Source organism: Lemur catta, chromosome 6 (genome assembly GCF_020740605.2).
Source record: "Lemur catta isolate mLemCat1 chromosome 6, mLemCat1.pri, whole genome shotgun sequence".
In the NCBI taxonomy this organism is placed as follows: domain Eukaryota; kingdom Metazoa; phylum Chordata; class Mammalia; order Primates; family Lemuridae; genus Lemur; species Lemur catta.
In genome coordinates, this window is record NC_059133.1 from 23828441 (window position 1) to 23849052 (window position 20612).

Genomic DNA, 20612 nt, shown 5'->3' on the forward strand with positions numbered 1-20612 from the left:
GTTGTCATGGGGGCATGTAAGATCCAGCATATATTCCATGGGGAGCTCTGAGGATGAGACATGGTGACATTTGCAAAGCATTTGGCACAGTTGGCTGACATAAAGTAACCATTAAATAAATGGTACCTAGTTTTGACAGTAATGCTAGAACAGTAGAGCTAACTAAGCTGGTTTTGTTTGGTTTAGAGAGAAAGGGGTTGTTTGTTTTGTTCTTTGTATATAATGGAAATTTGAGAAATATATTAGTTTTTAAATTTTATTTGGAAACTAGGTTTCCACCTTTTCATATCCATAGGAATGAATATTCTAAATGCCACTCAAGCTATTTAATAGGGAGGTACATTCCAGAGAATGATTCTCTCAGGGAAGGCAAGCAGTTGCTAGTATCTTCTTTTTTTCTTTTTTTTCTTGGTGTCTTAACATGCATGCCCTGGGTTCTTCAAAATACAGCAACATGTTGCCTACATATACCATTATTTGTGATGGCATTTTCTATTTTAGAAATATTGTTTAAAAGTTCAAATAGACTTAAAATTAGAGTGAATAATGCAATGAACTGCATATTCAATCACCCAGACACAAAAATTAAGATTCTGCCACCAATTTTCCTGTTTTATAACTTTCTAATGTACTTGAAAATAAATTGCAGATATCAGGTCATTTTACTCCCACGTATTTCAGTATTCCTCTCTAAAAAATGCAGACCTTTTTTTTTTTTTTTACACAGTCACAATCCCAATATGATGGATCTTATTATGATGGAGTTTTAAATTGACTATTAAAGTCTCTCATTCTCTCTCTTTCCCTTTCTTGCTGTCTCTACATGTATATGTATAGATTTATATATTTATTTATATTTAGAATGCCTAAAGTGTGCCTCTCAGTTTTGAATATGCAAAACAAAATTTGAACCACAGCTTCTTAAATGTGCTGAGCCAGTGATTTGGAGTTGCCACAGAGGTTTTGGGGAGAGGCATGGTTGTAAAAGTACAGAACAAAAATACCCTTTTCTGAACAGGCTTTCCCCTATTCAGCCCATTGCCACCTAGAGTTGAATTAAAGATATCTCCCGATGGGCTGGGCATAGACACAGAACACTTGCGGGGCTAAATAGGTAGAGGAGCCCTAACAACTACAAATAAGGCTATTTGCCTTATTAACTACTCCTTCAACATCTGTCTTAAGATACTAAAAATATGTTCTCTTTACCCCACTGTCTGTCCAAGATATTTTTAGTAATGTTTAGTACTCTAAAGATATTTAGTATTTTATGCTAAAAATTGGCATTTGAAACTTGATTTCTTGGAAGACTTTTTTTTTTTTTTTGAGACAGAGTCTCGCTTTGTTGCCCAGGCTAGAGTGAGTGCCGTGGCGTCAGCCTAGCTCACAGCAACCTCAAACTCCTGGGCTCAAGCGATCCTCCTGCCTCAGCCTCCCGAGTAGCTGGGACTACAGGCATGCGCCACCATGCCTGGCTAATTTTTTCTATATATATTTTTAGTTGGCCAGATAATTTCTTTCTATGTTTACTAGAGACAGGTTCTCGCTCTTGCTCAGGCTGGTCTTGAACTCCTGACTTCAGGCGATCCACCTGCCTTGGCCTCCCAGAGTGCTAGGATTACAGCCGTGAGCCACCGTGCCTGGCCCTAATTTCTTGGAAGACTTTTAAATTCTAGGAGTATGTCTTAGGAGACTCCTTGGTTATGTAAAAATCATAATCATTAATTGTATGAGTGGATCTTAAACTAAACAGAAATAATTCCAAATTTACGAGACTTCAAAAGCTACTATATTTAACATAAAGTAGAATGTTTGGGGGGGAAAAACATTGTATTTGCTAGAATGCAATAGGTTGCCTCTCTGATTATTTGTTCCCATAAAACCTCAGAGGTGCTTCTTTTGACTGGTATTGTTGGAGGGTGGTAGGATCTGTTGCCATGGGTGCAGGAAAAGAAGTAAGAAAAAGGCAAAGAAGAAAAGCTGACATCTGGTTGATGGAATCTTCTTTTGCCCCCAACAGTTCTGCCACAGAAAGGGATGAATGGCTAGAAGCGATTTCCAGATCAATAGAAGACTATGCCAGGAAAAGAATCACCTTCTGTCCTAGTAGGAGTCTGGAAGAGGTATTGTCTTGTCCTTCTTATTTTTTTTTTTTCAGTGCATTTCAAACAGTTTTTACCTTTAAGATACATTTCTGAGGGGTTTAGAAAAGCAACATGTGTGTCAGAGAATGATTGGAGGAGTGTGTCTAATTTCAGCACTAAATGTTTATCCTACTATTAATGTCTAACTGCAAGTCTGTGATACCATATAGCATATCTGTGTATTTTCCTAGTTTTAAAACTTCACTGTAGAAAATTTAGAAAATACAAAATGATTAAAGGAAGAAACTACTTGGCTGTCATCCTATTACCACAGGCATCTTTTTAAGTTAATTTTGCATTAGAGGATTTTCAGAATGTAGCTAATCTTAATAGTCTGAGCACATGAAAAATATAATGGCCCATATTTCATCCCACATCCTTAGTGATAACCGTGAGATGCCACTACCAAATAAAAAGGCTCAATTCTGTAGCAGGCAGTGTGTATGGAGATAATCAGAAGTTGTTCTTCTTCCACAGGCAGACTCAGAAAATAAAGAGGAAGTTAGTCCTCTTGGGTCAAAGGCTCCCATCTGGATTCCTGATACCAGAGCCACAATGTGTATGATCTGCACAAGTGAATTTACTCTGACCTGGAGACGACACCACTGCCGAGCCTGCGGAAAGGTTAGCTAGGATAACACCCATCTATGTTGTGATTTTCTCATCGTAAACCATAATAGTTGAAAACAACAACATAAGAATGGTGGTGGAAAACATGGATGGTGTTTTCTCTAAATATTTAGGGCTGTGGGGAATTTTGTAAGGGAACTTCCCCCCTCCCATCCCAAAGTTACTTTAGAATGTCAGCAATAGATAACATTCATTCAAAAACAACTAACAAATCCACAATTAAATAGACCCTCACATTTACAGCTAATTGGGAACTTTCAGTGTTGCAGTTATCCCTAGTGATATTTGTAAGCCTTCAAGACATATTAGTAAAATGAGCATAGTAACAATGACATCACAGAGTTCCTGTGAAGATTAAAGGAGGTCCTGTTTAGAAAACATTTAGTATAGAGCCAGACACTTGGTGGAAGAGCAGAGAAGTGGTCGTTGCTACAGCAATGATAATGATTATGTTGCCCATGATGATGGCTATCAGAACCGCTAACAGGATTTATTGTATGCCAGGCACTGTTCTAAGCATTTTAGATATATTAACTCCTTTATTATTTTATCTAGTAAGCACTCAGTAATCTGTGGCCTCTTCATCTTTCAAATGTGATACTGTGTGTTAGTTCATTACATGCTTGAACTCCAGTGAGTTATTATTAAGATGAAGTGAGATTCAGTGACTATCAAACTGTTTTGAAAAGTGGATGGTACTATACATTGTAGCATACTTTATGGTTTGGAAACAAAAGTGTTTCTAATAAAATAATTCCAATGTGTTTTATCAGATTGTATGCCAAGCTTGTTCATCAAATAAGTATGGCTTAGATTACCTGAAAAATCAACCAGCAAGAGTATGTGAACATTGTTTCGAAGAACTGCAAAAATTAGGTAATATATAAGTAAAGATTTAACCAAAAATTCCTTTATTCCCCAGATGCTTTCAAACAACCTTCTGAAAGAATTATCTTTGGTACATTAGCAACATGATTATTGATACTTGTCTCAAAATTTATATTGAGCTTTCTTAACTCCTATTTTGTGGGAATTCCAAGAGAAGTTGGACTAGAATATGTTTCTAATCTGCGAAAAAGGTTTTGCTAAGAAAACTACTTGTAGAAATGTAGTTACAGTGTAAAATGCTTAAAATAGTTAATAGGGTAACTTTAATTTTCAAGTAATTTTGAAGTTTCTAGTTTCACACAACAGTATGCTCATTACAAATCATTTTTCTCTATCTGTAGAGTAATTCTCTAGGGAAATATCCAAAATATACTACGCGGCACTTTGTTGTCCTAATTTTAGTCACTTGAACTCATTTAGTGAGATTTTATTGTATATCTGAATGTGCAGCTTTTTGACCAAATACAAAACAATACTTCATATTTGCCTACTCATTATTTGCAAGTATCCTACAGTTAAAGTGAATGCAGCTAGCAGGACTGCTGAGGTCTATATTTTGGGAAGAGATTTTTTAAATTCCTGAAACCTATACGATCTAAATAGTAAAAACTTTGTCCTTCATTTCCATGAAGAATAGCTTTTCATTAGCAAAGAGGAATATCTAAGTGAATAAAACTAGATAACATGCTATTTCAGAATTCATATATTTATAGATTAATAGTTTATTATTGTCCACATACATTCTCCAAGAAGACCCATCCATCTATTCCTTTATGTTTCTCCCTTTGTTCTCTGGGTATATAGTATAAGCTGCCAGAATTCAAAATTCATCTTTGAATCCTCCTCCCTTACCACCTACACCCATTTGGTCAGTAAATCTTGTCTTTGTCTTGATTTCTCCATCTCAGCCCTAATAAGACCTTTGTCTAGACTATTAATAATTTACTAACAGGTTTTCCTGCTTGTAAATCCCTCCTCCTTGCTACTGCCAGATTCCTTTTTCTATATTTAATCTGCTTATATCACTCCCCAGCCTAAAAAGTGTAAACAACAGACCAGGTTCCTTAGAACCAGGCTCTTTTCTTTCCAGCCCCATTATTCTCCAAATAGATGATCTAATTTCATATCTCTCTGCCTTTGCTCATGCCACCTTCTCTGTGTGTAGTGTTCTTGCTCCTCTTTTTTTTTTTTTAATTTTTAAAAAATCTTTCTTTTTTTTAATTTTTATTTTGCTTTCTCACAGCACCATCTCTTAGTCTGACTCCTCTTTTTATTAACCTGGAAATTTCCAACTTATGCCTTAGTGGCCAACTTAAATATCTTATTCTCTTCCCCGCTTTCTCTGGACCTCTGTAGTTAGAATAAATTGCTTCCTCATCTGTGCCCTATCGCCCCTTTTCTAGTACTTTGTTCACTGTAATATTATGATTATTATCTAGACACCGAACAATGCTAGAGTTTTTTTTTTTTTTAGTCAGTAGGTTTTTTTTTTTTATTTAAAAAAACTTAAAAGTTGGTAGTATACTCACGTTTCAGAATTCTAAAGGCACAAAGAGTAATCCTTTCACATGGTTTAAAGTTCCAAAAGTATAAAATCATAGATAGCAAAAGCATTCCTCCCACTCACCACCCAGCCATCCATCTTCTTTTCCCGGAGCCATCAGTGCCATCAGTTTCTTGAGTGTCCTTCCATGGATATTTTATGCAACAACGTTTATTGATTTGAATTAAATTGAATTGCAGAGTGCTTGCCATTGGCTACATAAATGTACCTGATTTGTTTTAGATCACCAGCACTCCCCTAAGGTTGGATCTCCTGGAAATCACAAATCCCCTTCGAGTGCCTTATCTTCAGTCTTACATAGTATTCCGTCAGGGAGGAAACAGAAAAAAATTCCAGCTGCTCTCAAAGAAGTAAGTGTTTCCATTAAACTTGCAATGTGATAGAAGCTGAATTATTCATATGCATATAATAAACTGTTTTTCTTTCATAGAGGAAGACGTCATTCCCACTACTATAGAGTCATGAATTTTAATACTGATGATGGATGTGCCTGATGACTCACAATCTTGCTTGGTCTCCCTTCTGACCCGAGCCATTTAGAAAATGGCTATTGAAAGGTTTAGCGAACATTTAATGGCAATGATAGAGAGTAAAAGATAAGTTGGGCACACATGAATTTTTAAAATTACTTTGAGGAGGCCCTTTACCTGAAGCAAGAAGTCCAAAGAATATTCTGGGCATTTTGTTAGCATTTACTGATCTGCACGGTTTATTTGTAGGCATTGGTTAGTTATATGAGGGCTGTCCGGAAAGTATCCAGCCATGTAATATGTTCCCATTATATTAACAATGGCTGCATACTTTCTGGACAGACATTGTATATAGCTGATGTCACTGATAGTAGGTTATCTTTCCTTTAAACTTAAAAGAAAATTTTAAACAGTTGTAATAGCCTGTATGCTTAGACCTGCTAATGGCATAATCCACAGGGACTGTTAATATCCTATCCCAGTCCTTCAAATTTAAGTGTCAGTCTGCAAGCTTCAAAGAGCAGACAGCATGGCCATTCTGGCTACTCCATTATGATTAGTTTATTAATGAGTTCCACCTGTGCTAGTGTTATGGCCGGCAGAGTAGGGTTTTAAATTTGGTTCTCTTGTTTAGTTACTATGGACATGTTCTACCATGCAAAGTGGAAGCAAACAACTCTAAATATTTGACCAAGATTATGTTTTTTACATAAAGTTAAGAGTATATTCCCAGTTGAAATAGTATGAAGTGATTAATAGTCAATCTCGGCCAAGCACGCCATGTCCAAGGGCACCAAGGTGGTCACCAAGTACACCAGCTCTAAGTAAGGGTGCTTTAGAGGCACTCTAGATAGATCAACTATAAAATTTTATTAAAAAAAATAGTCAGTCTCATGAAATAATAAAAATAGGACTGAAAGTTCTAATTGCCGAGTTTTATATGAAACTGGTTAAGCCAATTTAGTCTCTTCTCTGAACCGTCTCTTCCATCCCTCAATTCCTGAGTCTTAAGTCTGCATTCATAACTTTGAGGTTCTTAGTCAACTGAATTGGTTCTCAGTTTTCTGTACTTTTTTACCATTTACACCAATGTCATAGTTTCCAAATACAGTTCTTACCACATGCTCCCCTCTTCAGTCTAAACTCCACAACACTGGTTACAACACTCTTTATGGTCTAGACTAGACTCACTCTAACTGGAGTCTCATTTCATACATTTTTCCACCCAGCTATACAAACAGGCCTTCCACTTCAAACCTCTACTTGCCAGTTGCAGCCATTTCTTTTATTCTCCTGGTTCTCAAAAGTGTCCCCAGACCAGTAGCATCAGCATCACTTGAGAACTTACTAGAAATTCTTGGGTCTCACCCAAGATCTACAAAATCAGAAACTCTAACAAGTACTCCTGGTGATTCAGATATTTGCTAAAGTTTGAGAACTATTAATACTTTGCTCCTTTGCAGTCAGACTGGAGAAATTAGTATATCTAGTTAAGAGCTATAAAAGCCAAAGTATAGTATTCTCCTTGGGAAACTGAGTCTTTTGGTGTTTTGTAAATTGAGGTGAAATTCACATAACATAAAATTAACCATTACAGTTCAGTGGTATTTAAGGTACTCACAATGTTATGCAACCACCATGTCTTTCTAGTTTTAAAACTTTTTCATCTCCCCATAAAAACACCCTGTACGCATTAAGTAATCAGTCCCCTTTATCCCCTTCCTTCACTCCCTGGTAACCTCTAATCTGCTTTCTGTCTCTCTGGAGTTGCCTATTCTGGATATATCATGTAAAAGGAACCACATAATATGTGACCTCTGTGTCTGGCTTCTTTCACTTAGCACAATGTTTTTCATGGTTCATCAAAATTATAATATGTATCAGTACTTTGTTTCTTTTTATAGCTAAATAATATTCCATTGTTTGTATATACCACAGTTCATCCATTCATCTCTTGATGGACATTGGGTTGTTTCCACCTTTTGGCTATTATGAATAATGCTGCTAAAAAAATTCATGTACAAATTTCTGTGTGGACATATGTTTTCATTTATCTTGGGTATATACCTAGGAGTAGAATTGCTTGGTCATACGGTAATTCTATGTTTAACTTTTTGAGGAACTAGGAAGTTGTGTTCTTATTCCAGTAATGTTCAAAACATTTTTAGAAACTCCTCTATTTAGAATTACACTCAGAGCCTCGGTATTCTTAGTAATGGCAGACTGTGTCTCTCTTCATTTGGATTTGATTTAGTTCTTAAATAGTGGAGTCATTGGAAGAAAAGTTTTGTCAATCACTTAGGTGATTAAGTTGGTTAATACCAATTTTATTTCAAAAAAGATAATAGAGGCTAGTTGGTATTATGATTGATCTTGGGTGGCTAATAAACTAATTCTAAAGTATTCTAAAGGAGGAATGTAATATATTTTGAGCAATGTTAATAATACTTATATGTAAGTACATAGTAGTATCCCAGTGTAATGACATTTTAAGCAAAATCTCATTTGAAGGTTAAATATTCTATTTGTTTTTTTAAAAATTACTTGGTAGTCTTTTATAAGAATGTATAGCTTTATATAAATCTACTGTCACTTAATAAATATTTCTAGTTTAATGTTAGATCTTAAATTTCTACTTAATACTATATAATCCTTTTCATGAAATTTATAAGAAATTAATACAATTCATCAATTATTATATAATTAAAGATACACTTTTAAAATTCACAGAGCCCACCTGCATTTGCTTTCACTGCTGCATAACAAATTACCACAAATTTAGTGGCTTAAAGCAACATACATTTATCATCTCACGAGTCCAGTCACGGCTTAGCTGGGGCCTCTGCAGGGCTATAATCAAGGTTTGGCCAATACTGAGTTCTCATCTGGAGGCTTGACTGTAGAGAAGGGTCTGCTTCCACGCTCATTCAGGTTGTTTGCAGAATTCATTTCCTTGCAGTTGCAAGACCGAGGGCCTTGGCTTCTTACTGGCCTTTGGTTGGAGGTCGTCCTCAGCTCCTCGCCATGTGGGCCTCCCAACATGTCTGCTTACTTCTTCAAAGCCAGCAAGGGAAGCAGTCTCTAGAGCCAGTCCGCTAGCAAAATGGAGTCTTCCATAATATAGCATAATCATAGGAATGACATCCTATCACCTTCACCGTAGTCTCTTAGTTAGAAGCAAGTCACAAAGTCCTGTCCACACTCAAGGGAAGGAAACTGCAACACTGTGACTCTCCAAGGCAAAGACCATGGGAAGCCACCTTAAGGGGATCCCAGCATAGCACTAACAAGCCAAATCCTAAACGTGGTGTTTTTTATGTCTCTACTGTTCCTACATTTAAAAAACAATTTTGAATTATTTGTTTTCCTTTTTCCTTGAGACACGGTCTCACTCTGTCACCCTGGCTAGAGTGCAATGGCACGATCGTAGCTCACTGCAACCTCCAACTCACAGGCTCAAGCATTCCTCAGCCTCCCAAGTAGCTGGGACTACAGGCACATGCCACCACACTTGGCTAATTTTTTATCTTTTTTATAGAGATGGGCTCTTGCTATGTTGCTCAGGCTGATCTCGAACTCTTGGCCTCAAGCGATCCTTCCACCTCAGCCTCCCAAAGTGGTAGGATTACAGGCATAAAGCACTGTACCCAGCTCTGAATTGCCACATTACAATCATTAAAAGTTGAGTATCTTTTTACATACAGATTAAAACATTTTCAACCTCTTATGAAGCAAAAATAAGTTTCTTTCCTTGCAGACCAATATTGGGGAAACAAAGACTAATCTGTTCCTTAAAATCACCTTCATTAATAGTAGAATTTTCTATTTACTATTCTGTTAATATAGTTTTTAGAAGTCCAGAAAGTTGTTTTAGGAACAGAATTAAAGGTTTAAATAATTATCCCTAATATCCCAAAATAAGAGCAATAAACATATACAGTCCATAAATTGCAGCTTTAGAAAAGCATCTTAGGCTTTTAGGATTATTTTTCTTCTCTTGCCAACCCAGAAAATACAGTTGAACTCACAAAGAAACATGTACAAACACATGCAGGCCCAGTTAAACTGGCTAAAATTCTAGAATTTCATCTGAAAGAAGTTTTTTTTTTTAATGCTCACATAAGTAGCAGTATTCAGTTTGTACCTTAGCACACTTTGAAAATGTAGATTTCATTCTGAAACATTCTATTATTGTTATGGTTATTGCTTTCAGTACCTAATGATTATAAGCAATTTTGTTATTATAATTTGTCTGAAAAACATTAAACTTTGTATGGGGCTTGCTTATTTAGGTATCAGCAAATACAGAAGATTCTTCTATGAGTGGCTACTTGTACAGATCAAAGGGCAATAAAAAACCTTGGAAACACTTGTGGTTTGTCATAAAAAATAAAGTACTATATACATACGCTGCAAGTGAGGTAAGATCTGAAATCTAAAGATGAGTAATTTTGGGGTCTTGTTTGATAATGCCAACTGAAATAATTACAACATGATAAAATCCATTTGTTTTGTGTGTGGTTTTTTTGTTTTGCTTTTGGAGGAGGAGGTGTTGTTGCTGTTATTTTTAATGTGAACAGTATTCTTGCTTTGTTCCTGGAGAGCTCTTACTCAAACGTGTTAGTAATTTTTCGATATTATTAAAATGCAAGTATTTCTGTGACTACTAACTACTTCACTAAAGGCAGACACTAAAGGAAACTTCTTTCTCTTTCTGCCAAGCTCTCAGGAGTGATACTCCCTTTACTGTCTTCCCCAGATTGTATTGGTCAGATATCAGCATAGATATGATAGGCTTTGAGTTGTTGAGGGAAATATGGCTGGAGGTTGTAACAAAATTATCAAATAAAAAGAAAAAGGATAGGCTTTGTTTGGGTTATAAACAATTTCTAGCTGTTTACTCTATTTCTGTCCGTTTCTCCTATCTGATCATCCTGTGTTCCAACATCCTATGAAAACCATCGCTCTAAGGTCCAGGCTTTTCCTTAGTGGGATCCGGGTAAATCACCTTTCTGAGCTATGTTTTCTGCATCCATAAAATGAAAGTCATATAATCCCCTACCGTCTTTGGTTGTCATGAAAATAATACGAAATTCAATGGTTGTGAAGATGCTGAACACAGATACAGTGTCTGGCACACGGGGTAGATGGGGAGGGGTGGCTCAGTAAATATTGTGGAATAAATGAAAAATGAATAAGTTGCTAGAAGTATCACTGCTTTATATGTGTGTAAATGAAATTAAATTAGAGATATATAGATCAAGAGTTCTCAAATCTGAATTTTGTCTCAATCTAAAACAATCTCCATTTGTGTGTTTTTAAATTAGGACGTGGCAGCCTTGGAGAGTCAGCCTTTATTAGGATTCACTGTTACTCAAGTCAAAGATGAGAACTCAGAGTCTAAAGTATTTCAGTTACTGCACAAAAACATGTTATTTTATGTATTCAAAGCAGATGATGCTCACTCAGCTCAGAAGTAAGTAATTTAACCATATTTTTCTTTTATTCATGAGATTTCAAGTTGTTATTTTAAGGGATTGATTTTAAAATGACCTACATTAAGGCATGAGGACAACTCAGAATTTAAATCAGAGATCTTAATTAGAAAGACTTGACATATTATTCAGACTCTTTGGAATTTTTTTAAGACAAGGCAGGGGTATCTGGAGTATTTTCAGGAGGTGGGGTGGGAGGGAAGAAAATAGGTAGTTCTGTATAAAGTATTCTGTCTATACATGACTTCAGAGGAAGCAGCGTGATGCTGCTCTGCTGAAAGGAAGGGAAGCTGAGGCATTTGACCTCTCCTTCAGTGAGGGTAAGAATCTTCCCTTGAAACATTCCAGGACTTTGGCAAGCCAGTGATTCAATTGTGCCATGGAACAGCAGGAGTTTAAACAGCTGCTTGCTAACTTACTTCTTTGGGAAAAAGGTCAAACGCATTAAGAGGCTCCCATGCTGTTCCCAGTGACTGAGTAGAAGGAAATGGATATGATTGTAGATGGTAAAGGCTGAAACAGTCTCTTTAAAATTCCAATAAGAATCTTTATTTAGATGTTATGAGTTTGCTAAACCTAGAGATGCATATCTCTATGAAGTCAAGGTCCTTCTGAACAAAGTAGTTCCGTTCATCTCTGAACTGATTTTTCATTTGATTTTTACTTTGCCCTCACAAAAAGTACATGTCTGTTTTTTGTTTGTTTGTTTGTTTGTTTGCTTTTTGGTAAAAGGTGTTCATGTTTCCTCAGTGGGCTTAAAAGTGCATGAAGATTTAAAAAAAAAAAAAGAATGCTTTGAGTAAGCAAGGCTTGTTGTTTCTTAAGGCAGTTAGAATTAATGTACCACAATTGCATGGGTTCCTAAATGCCTACCAGGTACAATGTTACAAACATCCTGTAAGACTTTTTAAGGACTTGTTTGTTTGTTTGTTTGTTTGTCTTTTTGAGATAGGGTCTCAGTCTGTTGCCCAGGCTGGAGTGCAAGTGGCATGATTATCATAGCTCACTGTAGCCTGGAACTTCTGGGCTCAAGTGATCCTTCTGCCCTGGTCTCCCAAAGTGCTGGGATTACAGGCATGAGCCACCATGCCCAGCCTGAAAAATATTTTTATTTATTTTTATTTTTTTCCCCCAGCCCCCAAGAATATTTTTAAATTATGTAACCTAACTATCTTTCCTATAAAAGTTACTTCAACAATATAGTGATTGCCCTAAAATTCTGTCAGATATTATCTTTCTTATAATTTTTTCTGTATTCATCAAACTGATAAAAATTACTACTTTTCAATATACACCATCTTTTGCTTATATCATTAAGTTTACAGGATAGAAATGCTGTCAAGACAGAATCAAAGGTAGTTGGGTAAAGGATATCAGCTTACTTGTAATTTAGAATTCACCAAGGCTAAATTATAAGTTTCTGTGTGAGGTTATTAATACCATATGGCTTGCTTTTTTTACACATGACAGAATATTAAAATGTGTTAATTTTAGTGGAAAGTTTGGGGGGCTTTTTTAAAGCCTTGCTATTATGATATAACTTACAAGCTATTTATGTTCCAAATTTAAATTGTTGAAAATTCTGTCCTTGAAATTTGAGCTGAATCTGTTATAGGCTGCTCTTACTAATTAAATTGAGTGATTTCAAATGTTCTTACTTTCCTGGGCTTTCTTTACATAAAGTATTACTGTAAGAAATGATACTACAGTAAGAAAGGAAAAAAAAGTTCAATTCAGAAGCAATTACACTCCCAAGTGTCTTTTGAATAATTACAGCTGTGTATATTGTCAAATAAAACTTTGTTTTGAGATTAAGGCATTTTGGAAAGACTTCTGTGGAACTCTGAGAAGCTTTTATATTACATACAAAATTTTGATCAACTAGATGCCAGATTCCCTTTACCTGAAAATATTGAAACGGATCTGGACTAGAGGATATACAAGGAAACTGGTTGGTAGAGTTAAGGCAGGAGGAGACAGGGACATAGCTAGTGTTTCTTAAAGCACAGAGTCAGAATATCACATAAAAGAGAAAGGAGTTGTAATAAAGGCCTTGGGTGGTATATCTACTTTCATAACCAATTATTGGGATTTCATAGAACTTTTACACATGAAATGGTCCCTTCTTCATGCCTCACAGAAATAAGCGGCTTACTTTCCAGGCCAAGTTTTGTACTGAATTACCAAATAAAGGGCAGTCCTATGTACGCAGAATGCCAGTTTGCTGTAGGAAAGCTCTTACATAATGCTGTTAGGGTAATCAGGGCCACAGGCCCAGCCATTATGTATATTGTGTTCATATATATCAGATGATTGGATTTTATAAGCCTAACAGATTTCTCTTATCAATAGGTGGATAGAAGCATTTCAGGAAGGCACAGTATTGTAGCAGTATTGGTTTCATCTCTTCTGTGGCTCCAAGGAGGTGGAATTTCATCCAAATGGAGTAAATGCAATTCAAAAGTTGTATAAAAATGAACACTGCCAAGATAAATGCAAGTAGATTCTTCATCAGATATAAGAAATTATTTTGTAAGGTATAAGTACCTGTTTTGAATATGTTTGTTTTTTTTTCATGTATGTTATTTATTAAAATTTTGATGTTTACTTAATGGGCAGAATTATTTCTGAGATTCACACTGAATTGTAAAGTACCATTTCTTTAGAGACCATAGAACCTACTTAATACTGTATACTGTATTAACTATCTGTGACACAGTCCACACTGTTTTCTCTACCTTACATTGTAACATTCTTACTAGTGGTAAATCTTTGTAAGTTAAAAACACATATCAAGGGGTAAATTTCCAAGCAGTGCTTGGTTTAGAAATTATTATAAAACTGCTAATGAAAAAATGCATGTCTTTGAACCAATAAACTTAAGATGAATTTTTGTATCTTTTAATGGAAAAATATATGGCCAGCTTCTACCTCAGTAACTGTGAAATGAAATTTCAGTATATTATCTAAAGTATTTCTACTGTTATGTACCTCTTTTGGCATGAGTTAATATTACATCATCAAAGAATTATAACAAAGGGATAGAATCTGAGTGCTTTTTTAACTGTGAGTAGGAACAAGGATGTTTTCATTTGCAGAGGAACACACGTAATCAACTCTGGGCTTTTCATTAAGTCCAGTCTTTTTTAAAAGCCTCTGTTCAACACAGACATAAATGTATTATTTTTTAAAATAGCAAAATATGGCAAGCATTATATTACATAATATCTTCTGCTATTGTAAGAGCTCTGAGCCCAAGGCAATGGTGGTATTTGTATCTTAAAAAAATTTTCTATAATATTGTGCTTTGTAAAATGAACTGGAATTACCATATCAGTAAAGCACAAATTCTAAGCCAGTAATAACTTAAATTGTATAGTATTCATTTTTGAAAGGTCTTTGTATACCATTTTGTAATATGGCCTCCCTAGTAATTAAAAAAAAAAAATCCTTTCTTTCTTTAACCAGGTGTCAGTGCACCGCATTAGGAAAGCTTTATTTTCATAATTCTGGTGCACTTATTGTTTAACATAGGAACTACCTTGTATATAAAATTGTTGATTAGCAAAAGAAAAATGAAATTAACACTGTGATTAAAGTCATTCCTGATGTTCATAATATATTAATACATTTTATTGGCTGAGTTTAAACTATAAATTATCTTATAGGCAAGGTTATCCATGAAATAATTCATTAAAGGGTATAAGAATTTTCCTTTCTGCTTCTATATAAAGGATTTCCTAATTCAGTGTGATACATAATGGCAGTCAAGAGAATTACTGAGTGCCTTTCTGGGGCTTTTTGAATGCTGTCTGCTGCAGCACCAGAGTCCCTGCTAGATCTAGAGTTGGCTGCTATAGTTTTTTCTGGCTATTTCTTGCCATGAAGTCATTTTAAATCCTGTTACAACTTCATACAGAACCCTAACATGCCATCTCCTAAGTCTTTCTACCATAGCAGGTAAACTAATATTTCTTGGCAGCTCACTTACTTTAATCAAGATCACATAAATATGGCGTCCATGTTAAAGTTCCTACACAGTTTTTAGTGTATCCTTTGTGGAGGCCAAGATTATACGTTATAAAATGCTTCCTTCTCCTGCATTAAGTCTGGCATTTAGCAAGACAAATTATTGGGGGGCTTCCTCCCCCTCCTCTTGAGCTCTCAGCCTTCTAACTACAAAGTTTGGCTTAAGCCTTAGAGTCTGAAAAAATATCAGCTAGGCTATTCTATCTTCCAAGACCTGACAGAATCAAGAACCAGTTATAAATCTAAACAGAGAGAGAGGAAACCTGGCACAAACTTACAGTAATTATCCTTAATTACATGTGAAACTCATGTATGATTGTATTAACTATTGGCTTAGCCCCGTGGAGGGTTTTGGACAATATAAAATATAGCCTTTGAGGAAGCTATCAGATTTGCCTTCCCCTCATTAAAGATATTTGAAATGTGGAATAGTATTACATTCCCTTTCCCCTTTATCAGTCCTTCATAACTTACTAAAACTGATCCGTTGTTATTTATGTAACCTGGCTCACTCACTGTCCAGCAAGAACCTAATTATATACAATTTGTCGTAAAGCTACTTTAAAAAATTATCCCTTGATAGCTAACAGTTTAGAGGAAAAAATTTTAGGTGCAGTCTGTAAATGGGGGGAAATTATAAAGAGTATCTAGATCCCAAGAATACTATATGTATTACACAGATAACATGTGCTTCCATCAAAAACCTTTTCCAGGTATCTCCTTTTATTCATAAGGAGGAAAAAGAATAGCATTTATAAAGCTAAGCTAAAAAGGATGCTGAAAATAACCTAGACACGATGCCAGGCTGAACTAGGGGAAGGCTGGAATTCTGAGCGAGTGTCCCCAACTAGTGCTGCTCCTTTATCTGTGGCAGCTGTAAATTAGAGTCCTAAGAAAATGAGAATGGCTGTCTCTGGCGTCACCCACGTTTATGTACCTCTTCCCAGTGTCTTTCCCCCTGTTCTCTAATATACCAAACATCCCCCTATTGTCCTTTGGCTGCCCCAGATGCTTGATTCTTTGAGTGTTTAGTAGCATTTCTTTAAATGAGATCATCAGACCAACTCTTGATTCACATTAAAGCTATAACGGTATAACTAAGTGAAGAAGACAACTTTAAAGTATAGTTTTGTTAGCCAAAGGTATATTTTATGTTTGGTAGAATATATCTGAAAAATTAGGAAAGCCTCCTATGTGATAATTTAGTTACAATATAAATGTTATCATAGCATATATTGATATATCTTGGAATGTACTTCCATTGTGCTCAGCTTTTGATCCATTGTAGTCAATCAAATGTAGTCACTGGGATTTCCAGAGAGGTATATCCTGGTTCTTTTGTACTGTACGCTCCTTAAAGGAAGATATTATATCTAATATCTCAGTTTCTTCCATAGTTTCTACCCTGGGTCTTTTTTTTTTAAGAGACAGGGTCTTGCTTTGTTGCCCAAGCTGGACCCCAATGTTCAAGCGATCCTCCTGCCTCAGCCTTCCAAGTAGCTGGGACTACAGGGGGCATGAACCACCATGCTGGGCTCCCTGGGTCTTTTAAGAAAAAATATTCGTTCAGTTGAATAGAAGAAAGTGAGGGCAGGATTCTTGTCCTCTACAATGCAAACACAGTCCCCAAATGCCCACTTGTGTAACTGAGACCTTAGACCTACTCTGTCCACTCTCCTGCAAGGCCACATTTGTAACTACCTGTTGGATATCTATGTGAGTCCTCAAGCATTTAAAACTTTACATGACTAAAACTCAATTCCCTTTCTTCCCATTCAAATCTGTTTATTTTCTTCTGTAATGGAAAGACACCATTCAAGTCTCCAGAATCTGGCTCCAGGTCTCAACAACCGCTCTTGTATCCTTTCCACCCTCCTCGCACTGCTGTTAATTGCATAGGCCCTGGCTCAAGTCCTTGTTACCTGTTCCCATGATTGCAATAACTTTTTTCCTAATTTCAATGCCTTCTTTGTGTGGTTCCATTTTAAATACTGCCAGAGCAGTCTTTGAAAAACATAGTTCTAATCTAGTTTCATCTCTGCTTTTATAACCTTCAGCGGCTTTCCCTCTGGCTTGGCATGGAATACTTCCTCAGGTTTCAGCTAACTCTGACGCCACTTTTCTCTGTTCACAGTATCCTTTTTCTTTCTCCCTCTTCCTCCCCAGTCCTCATCTTTCCCTATTTATCTGAGACTTCTCTGTGACAGTTGTTCCTAGTCCTCTCCCCTATTTTTGCAGACTAAATCCAGTTGCTTCTTCCTCTGTGCTCCCATAACCTTTAGTTCATAAACTTTTATGTGATGCTTAGCACATTCTGTCCTTGAAAACAACTTGTCTTCTTCATTTGAGATTCCCCCACAGCATCTGGCAGAGTGCCTTGCATGCAGTGGACACTCAGTATTTGCTGAATTAATTTCCTTCCTATCCATTCCTTCTGATTTTTTTTTTCAAAGTGCCTGTAATACACTTATCATTTTGGAACCTATGCCACTTGTAATGTCTTTTTTTAAGAGGAAAATCTTATCTATGACTTTTTCCCCTATTAGAAAAAAGATAGTTTCTAGGAGGATTTTTTAAAATGATAAAAGGTAGTAGGAAATTTTCAAAAAGCCTAAATATCAAATTTCTTTTCCTTTGGGGTGGAAAGAAAGGATGAAGAGGGGGGCAACTTTTTCTTTCATATGAGTTGGTCATAGCATGTAAGAACCAATCTTGAAATACTATTTTTTTAAGTGACTTACAATGTATTTCTAGAAATGCTTTTTACTTAAAGTGATAATAGTTGTATCTTATTGTCCACATAAAGATACAGGTCCTTTATAAATAAAAATTAGCATTGTAAATAATGTTAATATGTATTATATTTATAAAAAATAAATTTACTATAATATCTACTGCTGCTGTGATGATATCTTTTAAACACCTTTTTTTCAAGTCACACATTTTAAAGATGAACCTCACTGACCTCTTTTCCTGAAGCATCATTAAGGGAAACTCTTCTTCACCTCCAAATGATGTTCCCCAAATGGCTTCTACTTCCAAGTTTTAACAAGTCAATGTACTGTGACTTAAGTCAATTAATTAGATGATAAGGGGTAACCACAGGCATCACTAGGCATGCATATTCTGCACCAAGAATAGAGAACAGATCTCGGATTGCCTCTTTCCATTGGATCTATAGTGTACAGTCATGTGCTGCATAATGTTTCAGACAATGACAGACCGCATACATAGCGGTGGTCCCGTAAAGTTATATCACCATATTTTCACTGCATGTTTTCTATGTTTAGGTAGGCAAATAACATTGTGTTACAATTGCCTACAGTATTCAGTACAGCACTGAGCTGTACAGGTTTATCCTCGGTTTTTAGCCTAGAAGCAATAGGCTACACCATATAGCCTAGGTGTGTCATAGGCTATACCATCTAAGTTTGTGTAAGTACACTCTGCGATGTGCACACAACAATGAAATCTCCTAATGAATTTCTCAGAACATATCCCTGGCATGACTATACTTCCATAGCTTTCACCTTTGGGACCAGCTTAAGGATATGTGGGAGGTGTGGGAAGGGCTGCCTTAAAACCAACCCAAACATACAACAAATGATGCTAAAAGTTAGAGGTGAACTTTTAGAGAATGGAACATAACACAAAGCATATTTTTACTTTTTAGGGAGTGTTACATGCCCTTTATCTGTGTCCAGCTGCCTAGTTCCAGAGGGAAAATAACAGACATGTTCTTGTTCCCAGCAAACACTTGTTTTTCCCTAACTTGGAATTCTGCCCTGAATTTAAGGCTGCTTTTCTACAGTGCAGGTCTATGCTAGCTATAGTAGAAATTTTGAGGACCGCTTAAAATCTAAGCTACAAAGTATTTTGCATATAGGACAGTTCTTCCAGCCACACCTCACTGCCACAGGTGGTCACTGTCAGAATGTGATATTTCATCAGTGCTCTTTCATTTCACAAATCTTTATTGACCAGCAGGCATTGTCCTGTACATTACTGAACAAAACACAAAAATCAGCCTTTGGGTCGCTTACATTCTAGAGATTATATTCTTGCTCTCTTCAGCCATTATGTCTCTTTACTCACAATAGTCGACAAGTAAAACGTTGCTTCACTATACATGATTCTGTCTCTGTTTGTTATATTTAAAGGAAGTTGTTTTTTTGTTTTTTTTGGTTTTTTTTTTGAGACAGCGTCTTGCTCTGTTGCCCGGGCTAGAGTGAGTGCCATGGCGTCAGCCTAGCTCACAGCAACCTCAAACTCCTGGGCTCAAGCGATCCTCCTGCCTCAGCCTCCCGAGTGGCTGGGACTACAGGCATGCGCCACCATGCCCGGCTAATTTTTTCTATATATATTTTTAGCTATCCAGATGATTTCTCTCTATTTTTAGTAGAGACAGGGGTCTCGCTCTTGCTCAGGCTGGTCTCGAACTCCTAACCTTGAGCAATCCTCCCCACTCGGCCTCCCAGAGTGCTAGGATTACAGGCGTGAGCCACCGTGCCCGGCTAAAGGAAGTTTATTTTATTTTTTACAACTAGTCAAGTAAAGTAGTGAGTGTAAGGCTGGTGGCGGGCACCCCTCCCCTCCCTAATGCAAAAAAGAAGAAGCCCACCAGCCTGCGTAAAACAATGCTTGCAGGGCCCAGCTAAGTTAAAGAATAGCCACACCTGGATGGTTACCCTGATAAGGGTCTCAGTTCCTGGAATCCATACATACCACCAGCCCCTCCTAGTTCTCAATACCCACCCTAAAACAGTAATGGAAAATTCCTAACTCTTCGTGCCAAAAGACCCCCATCCCCCAGCTCTAAAACATATATAAGCCCACACACGACTTCTGGGCGGTGCGACTTCTTGGGCCCCTCTCTCGGACCCGTGAGCCTCGGTTGGGCCCCTCTCTTGGGACCCGTTGCCCTCGCCGGGAAGCGCCCCAATAAAGCCTGGTTGCTTACCCCTTACAATTCTGCTCTTTTTGTCTGGCGCCGACCATCCAAAAACCTTACAGTGAGGAGGTGGGAAAGTAGTAGAATAAGAAATTCAGTCTCTAACTGTGAACGATCAAGTGAGATAACTCACTACCAGCCTAAAGAAAGTTTAAATATCTGACTGGAATCTATCCAGAGAGAGCCTCTAACAGAGCCCAGTTTTCCAGAAATCAGAAACAGAACTGCCTGAAACCGACTGCGTTATTTATTACTCAAATCTGAAACGATGATTCAAAATTTCCTTTAATAACCACCTTTGGCAAACCTGATGCTAAACACAACGCGCCGTCTCCCTCCAAGCCGACAGGGGGCGGTCGACTTTCAGAGCCGCGGCTCGGCTGTCGGATAACTCCACCCCACCCGGGGAACGTCACGACCTCCTCTCGCTGCTTCTCTTCG

The 20612-nt window shown here is 36.9% G+C and overlaps 1 protein-coding gene across 3 annotated transcripts in view; it reads left to right on the plus strand.

The window, feature by feature from the left end:
- FGD6 (FYVE, RhoGEF and PH domain containing 6) overlaps window positions 1-14561 on the plus strand; it is a 104640-nt gene extending 90079 nt beyond the window's left edge. For 2 of the 3 annotated variants that reach the window (XM_045553216.1, XM_045553217.1), the window contains exons 15-21: window positions 2021-2123; window positions 2622-2768; window positions 3548-3650; window positions 5449-5576; window positions 9989-10117; window positions 11024-11172; window positions 13544-14561. In XM_045553216.1, coding sequence (XP_045409172.1) covers window positions 2021-2123; window positions 2622-2768; window positions 3548-3650; window positions 5449-5576; window positions 9989-10117; window positions 11024-11172; window positions 13544-13580 — 796 coding nt within the window. In that variant the 3' untranslated portion in view covers window positions 13581-14561. Of the gene's footprint in view, window positions 1-2020; window positions 2124-2621; window positions 2769-3547; window positions 3651-5448; window positions 5577-9988; window positions 10118-11023; window positions 11173-13543 lie in introns of those variants that run through there. The other variant, XM_045553218.1, reaches the window with a different exon arrangement.
- Window positions 14562-20612: the final 6051 nt, after the last annotated feature.